The sequence below is a fragment of the Mobula birostris genome, chromosome 25, assembly GCF_030028105.1.
Source record: "Mobula birostris isolate sMobBir1 chromosome 25, sMobBir1.hap1, whole genome shotgun sequence".
Taxonomy (NCBI): Eukaryota; Metazoa; Chordata; class Chondrichthyes; order Myliobatiformes; family Myliobatidae; genus Mobula; species Mobula birostris.
In genome coordinates, this window is record NC_092394.1 from 31215624 (window position 1) to 31222742 (window position 7119).

Consider the following 7119-nt stretch of genomic DNA (forward strand, 5'->3'; position numbering starts at 1 on the left):
TATTTCAGATTAAAAACATGCATGGAACAAATTGTTCTACATTCCTATATATAATTTGGAAATAAAATCACATCCACTGAGCTTTACACTCTATTCCGTGACAATAAAATACAAATCAAAATACTAATGCAGATGTATTAATTCTCCAAGTCTCCTCCCACTCAATTTCATGTAAAACCCTCAGCTTATTTTTTTGCCTCTCTCCTGTTTATAAATAGGTTCTCCATGAAGGTAATAATGCCATTCACTTCAACATTCCCTAGGTAAAAAAGAATTTTTCAAATTCTTTTCGACTTTAGAGTTCCTTCCCATTGAAACTAAATAAAGTAATCGCATATCAACAGGAGACTTAGGACAAAAGGAACCAGAAGTCAAGAAAGCAAAGGATATAAAGTTCCAACCTTATCTCCAACGAAGATAACTATGTTAAAAAAAATCTGTGGAAGGACACAGGACAATCCAGAAACTCAAAGCTATTTAAACAACCTGTTTAACAGACAGCAAGGGTGTGGTTACCTTAACAAGACCATGGCTGCAATTCTGAGAGATTATAAAAGGCTGAATTGGAATCAAAGTCATTGGTGTCAACAGTACATTAAGGAAAGAGTATAAATACTTGTAAAAAAGTATTTATTGGGCAATAGTTGGACTGATCACACAGAATTAACCTCTTCAAAGTACATTTTGAATCAGAAAAATAATTTACATCCATAGTTTGGAGGAACAGCTCTTGTAACAATTCTACCATGTTCAAATGACATTCATCTACTCCTGTCATTTTAAAAATAATTCAAACAGTATTTAACACATTTCCGATCAAATTACTCCCAGCCCCTCAAAACAAAGTTCAGAGACCTTTAAACATTTGTTTCTACTACATTCTGACAGATGAAAAGAATGACAACTAAAAGTTCCATGCAACTTCAAACCAGGCTTATTATCACTGTCTTAAATGATGTGAAATGTATTCCAACACAATCAAGTGCATCATATATAAACAATCCAGCACAAAGCAAGCAATCATCAGTGTGTGAACTAAACATGGAGAAAAACATGGAGAAACCTTGCCGGACTGCCTCACCACCTTAATTCTATTGCCCTCCTCTAGAAAGGAAGAAATAAAATATTTAACGTTAAAAATAAAGGCATCCGTTAGTCTTGCGAGACCATGGATCTGCGCCTGGAAAGTCTTCACACTCCAAGGCACAGGCCTGGGCAAGGTTGTATGGAAGACAGGCAGTTGCCATTGCTGCAAGTCCCCCCTCTCCATGACACTGATGTTGTCCAAGGGAAGGGCATTACGACCCATACAGCTTGGCACCGGTGTCATCGCAGAGCAATGTGTGATTAAGTGCCTTGCTCAAAGACACAACACATTGCCTCGGCCGGGGCTCGAACTCACGACCTTCAGATCGCTAGTCGAATGCCTTAACCACTTGCCCACGTGCCAATATTAAGATAACAGATTAAATGTACAAAAGACAGCTAGGGTTCTGCTTGCTCATACTGCATCACTTCGTGAAGTGCAATAAGTTATAGATGAACCAAAGGCACTGCTTTTGATCATCACTATTTACAGGACTTTTCTACCTTTGATTATTGTATTAATCCACTATAATTCCAGACCAAAAGTAAATGAAGTTAGTGAAAATCTCAAAGCAGACATGCACTCTTCAAATTAAAACAGCTTTGTTATGCCTCTGAAACACATATTTACACATACAAGTGACAAGAAGCTAAATGATAGTGATAAAAATGAACAATACTACATGGCAGGGTAACAATCCTAGTATGAATGCAGATGCAATAACAACCAATGGCATTAATCATCTGGACTTCCATATGCTGACCGCAACAAAATTTACAGCTTGCTTTTTTCTCACATAAAACTTCTAAAATTATTGCTGTCTATCGATGGGAGCAGTGCAATTTGTGACACATACCACAAAAGAATGGACAAGATAGCATTAAGTTATAAGGGCACTTCCAGCAATGAGGAAGAAATTAATTTAGAAAGTTTCATTATAAAGTATAAACCAAGCTGTGCAATCTCTTTGGAAAATATTCACCAGTTAAATAGGTTGATCACTGATGGAAAACAAACTTACTCACACTTTGACTAACTGTATAGCATAATAATAAAAAAAACAAGTCACCGAATTTTGTTGTACAAAACACCATCTAGGCTGAGCAAAAAGAAAGCCATCTTTCCTAATCCCTAACCTTTGGTATGTGATCTGTGAGTTAATGTAATATCCCTACAAACTAAATAAGTTTCCATTCTTTCAAGTTTTAAATTTACTGGACCGTATTTCACCAATGCAATTTCATCCTTGCTTTTTCTTAGCAACATTGATGGTTTCAAAAAGGTTTAAAATCAAATCCAGTATCTCGACTGACTTGTACCTGGTGGGAGGAGAGAGAGCAGCAGAAAATGATATTGTATCCGTTAAATAGGGGTTGTGGACAATTCTGATTTGATGGAGACAGACGTGAAAGCACAGAGAAACATTTGGAGAAATTTCTGAAACACAGGTTCGCTGCTGTTGTTACTGCACGATCGAGAATCTTCCGGAGGGAAGGCCTCAAAATCCCTGGTTTTGCCTGCTGCTGGCGACAGAGAATGAGGTCCAAGCGTTCGGATAGAGATAGTGCTCGGTACTCAGTGTCAGAGAGCTGATCGGAGGCTCAAAGTTTTCGGACGACTCAGAGTCGGACTGTGGTCGGGCATGGCAGGGAGAGTTTTACTTCCTTCTCTCATCTGCGTGAGATGTGGGACATGTGAGAGACTTTGAACTTTTTACTGTGCTCATGGACTGTTCTTCATCAAGTTATGGTATTGTTGCACTGTTGTAACTATATGTTATAATTATGTGGTTTTGTTAAGTTTTTTCAGTCTTGGTCTGTCCTGTGTTTTGGGATTTCACACAGGAGGAAATATTGTATCATTTCTTAATGCATGCATTACTAAATGACAATAAAAGAGGACTGCGTGTCTTTGTAATCTAACTATTTGGGTTGCAAAGGGACTCTTATAGTAGGAATCATTGTTTTAAAGGAGATTTTGAAGACCATAAGACCATAAGACAAAGGAGCAGAAGTAGGCCATTTCGCCCATCGAGTCTGCTCCGCCATTTTATCATGAGCTGATCCATTTTCTCCTATTTAGTCCCACTCCCCTGCCTTCTCACCATAACCTTTGATGCCCTGGCTACTCAGATACCTATCAATCTCTGCCTTAAATACACCCAATGACTTGGCCTCCACTGCTGCCCGTGGCAACAAATTCCATAGATTCACCACCCTCTGACTAAAAAAATTTCTTCGTATTTCTGTTCTGAAAGGGCGCCCTTCAATCCTTAAGTCATGCCCTCTCGTACTAGACTCCCCCATCATGGGAAACAACTTTGCCACATCCACTCTGTCCATGCCTTTTAACATTCGAAATGTTTCTACGAGGTCTCCCCTCATTCTTCTAAACTCCAAGGAATACAGTCCAAGAGCAGGCAAATGTTCCTCATATGTTAAGACTTAAGGTATTTCAATTTTTTTTTGAAAAAGGCATTCTTTTTACCAAGTTATTGCCCAAAAAATCAAGTTGGCAAAAAGGATGGAAATACAGTCAGGCTGAAATCAATAAATCTTCCCCCAAATCTTCTCCCTGCCCCTAACCAGCCCACCTAACAAGCAACTGATTTGTCCACATGGGTTTAAATCCCTGCTTTATTGCTGTAATTGTAACAGATTTTTCAAAAATTCCATCAATTTATGGCATCTTACACCTGTCATTATGGTATGTTGAAAGAGTATGCCACATGGCTCAATCAGGCAAACTTTTAGTTTGCCAATACTTGAGTGGGGCCTTCATTTCTTGTTTCATCTTGGCAGTGAATAAGAAGTCCTTTTTTAAAAAAAAAACAAACTCCTTACAATCTTGTCCATGCATTGATTAAATAAAGATGTATTATCGACACCAGTTCAACTATATCAACTACTTCTTTAATGATATGAATAAATACTAGAACAGCACACAGTAACCACAAAGAACTTCACCTGTACCCACTGAATGCAATTTCAGCTTGTTTCAAAAATATCCTCATTGAAGATTCACATTCCGTTCAAGGTCATTTTGCCATAGTTGTGCTCATTTACTCTTTGCTCATGAAGTACATAACTGTCAAATATACAAATCCCCTATATAAACAAACTCCAAATATTTGCTCAGGATATCGTAATGTTACATGTAGCTGATCTGTCAATTCCTATTGTTTAACATGGTTTAATGTACAAACTAGTACTTATAAATCACACATCAGTCACAAATGGATCCTTCTGTATTAGTCCAGACCTTCCCAAAACATTAAACTTCATTCACTTGGGTTTATTGCAATTAAAACGAAGTCTGCAGAAAGTAACACTCATTGTACTACTCCAGCATAATAGCATGCTTCAAATACTACCTCTATTTACTAATCAGCAACCCATACATAACTATAGAAAAGTACGGGCATAATGCTGGTGAAACCACAATTTGCCTTCAATCATCATCTAAAATAGTTAACCACCAATGACAAATCGTTAGCCACATCTTCGTTCCCATTAAGACTCGATGCGCTCACTAGACTAGACACAAATGCGAAAAGATAATAATCTATACTTTTTAGTTAAGTAGAAAACAGATGTTCACTCATCGGGTTTCATTAAAAGCTCAGTGACAACAACACAGACAGAACAATCCGTCTTCTCCAGGAATGAGGCACTTTCTGTCCCTAGCAGCAACCCCGTCCCCACCTGTCAGAACCCTCAGCCTGAAGGGCTGGCGACATCCCACCGCACCCCCTCCTCCCTGCAAAAGTGGCAGCATCTGTCTCAGCAATGAAATGAATGGAGTGCTGCGGCTGGCTTCCACAGCTGACTGGGAGGCAGCGCCCGGGAGGCCGGCGGCCCCTCTCCCACTCCCGCTGCCGCCGCGTAGTCAGTGCCAACTCACCTCGAGCCGAACACCTTGGTGCAGCTCATCTGCTCGCTGAAGTCGCACATGGCCACGTAGCCGGGGTCACTGCCCCGGGCGCTCTCCACATGGTAGGCGTAGACGGACAGCAGCACCCCGAGCAGACAGACACTGCCCCGCGCCACCTTCTCCCATTTCGGGGTCGCCACTTTCAGGATGGGCGCCGACATCTTTCCCCCCCTCTGTCCGCCGCCGAGGCCGAGACGTAGCGCGTTCCGATTGGCCAGCCGGGGCACTGCCGACGTTGTCCAAGTGCGTCATCCCTGCCCCACTCCGAACGTTGTCGTCATCAGAGAGGCGCCCATCAGGAGAGTGGACGATGGGGTCTGGGTTACTTGGTACTACCTACTGCAGGCTCAGGCCATTGACCATTGGATGGGATTGACTTAATGATGCTCCGTTGAAAAACAGATAACTGATTGGAATTGGGAGTAGGTTGGTCCGTGATTGATTTTAATTAACAAATTTTGTTAATTAACCCTCAAATTTTAATTAACCCTCATAACTAATTATATGCTATATTTTATGTATATATTTAACAGTTAAAATGGAAATGTAACGTCAAGAATACACGTCTAGAATCGGTTGCACATGTTCTAGAGTGTTTTTTCTTCAATGCAAAACTACCTCATGTTGTGATCAGTGTAGCTAAAGATTGTTTAAGCTAAAGATTATTTAAGCTACATTAGACATGGTACTGCAAGGTACAAGTCAGAATCAGGTTTCCTATCACCAGTATATGTTGTGAAATACGGTAACTTTGCAGCAACGGTCTAATGCAATACATGATAATAGAGAGAAAAAGAAAACTGTGAATTACAGTAAGTTATTAGATAAATAGTGCAAAAATAAGAGGATTTAAAAAAAATTAGTGAGGTAGTGTTCATGGGTTTAATGTCCATTCAGAAATCAATGGGAGAGGGGAAGAAGCACTTTGAAGAGGATTTGGATACTACGGAGGCTGGTGCCCATGATGGAGCTGGGTAATTTTACAACTCTTTGCAGCTTACTTCGATCCTGTGCAGTAGCACCCACTCCCCCCCCCCCATATCAGACAGTGATGCAACCAGTTAGAATGCTCTCCACACTACATCTGTAGAACTGTGCGAATGTTTTTGGTGACATACCAAATCTCCTTCATCCATTACCTTTTTTCATGTTTTGGAAATTGGGCAAGGCATATTTATTGTAAATCCCTAAATACTGTTCAAAAGCTGCCACAAGCCATTTTTTTTTTTTGTGAACAGTTGTAGCCCTTCTGGGGAAAGTACTCGCACAGTTTTGTTGAGTAACTAGTTCCAGGATTTAAACCAAACAGCAATGGAGTACTACATTTCCTAGTCAGAACGATGTGTGAGTTGGTTGGGAACCTACAGATGCATGTGTGGTATATGTTTGCATCTGTCTGCTGCCCTTCCCCTTTGTGCAATCAAATGCTGAAGAAAACCTATTGAATGTTAGAAAACATATATATCTTCCTCCTGTATTTGAGTATAAAGTTCAGGCAAATGCACAATGTTATCTGAAGTTGTCACTTATCTAGGGTTACACTTTAATGCAGTCATAGTTGGAGGGAATTGTGAAGGCCAAGAAACCTGAAATTTCTGCCAGTTTTGGGCTGTTCTTCAGCAAGGGACAATATCAAAGCAGAAGCTTGTTGGATATTGTAGCAGGTCTGACTCTCCTACATTTGTTACAAAAGGATGCCGAAGTGAAAGACCATAAGACAAAGGAGCAGAAGTCGGTCATTCGGCCCATTCAGTCTGCTCCGCCATTTTATCATGAACTGATCCGTTCTCCCATTTAGACATTTAGAAAGCATGCTGATGCAGGCTATACAGCAAATTGGTAAGAAGGTGACTCACAGAATGTTAGCGATGGAATCATATGAGCAAGAAACTTAAATTTATCGACCTTGGAATGATGAAAAATAGAATTGTATCAAAGAACAGTAAAAAAAAATGACATACAAAAAGAGTTTCTGTTAATTCATTATTTTCCAACAATATGTTTTAATTTGTGTGTGGTGCTCTGAGTTATTGCAGACATCCCACCTCTCCCAGAAGTTCCGGGAGTCTCCCGCATATTGATAGTGGCTCCCTGATGCC

At 40.2% G+C, this 7119-nt stretch overlaps 1 protein-coding gene across 1 annotated transcript in view; it reads right to left on the reverse strand.

Annotated features, from left to right (window-relative positions):
* The window catches only part of vkorc1l1 (vitamin K epoxide reductase complex, subunit 1-like 1), a 55848-nt gene extending 50611 nt beyond the window's left edge, over positions 1-5237 (reverse strand). The window contains exon 1 of the mRNA XM_072243428.1: positions 4991-5237. Coding sequence (XP_072099529.1) covers positions 4991-5181 — 191 coding nt within the window. The 5' untranslated portion in view covers positions 5182-5237. The remainder of the gene's footprint in view (positions 1-4990) is intronic.
* Positions 5238-7119: the final 1882 nt, after the last annotated feature.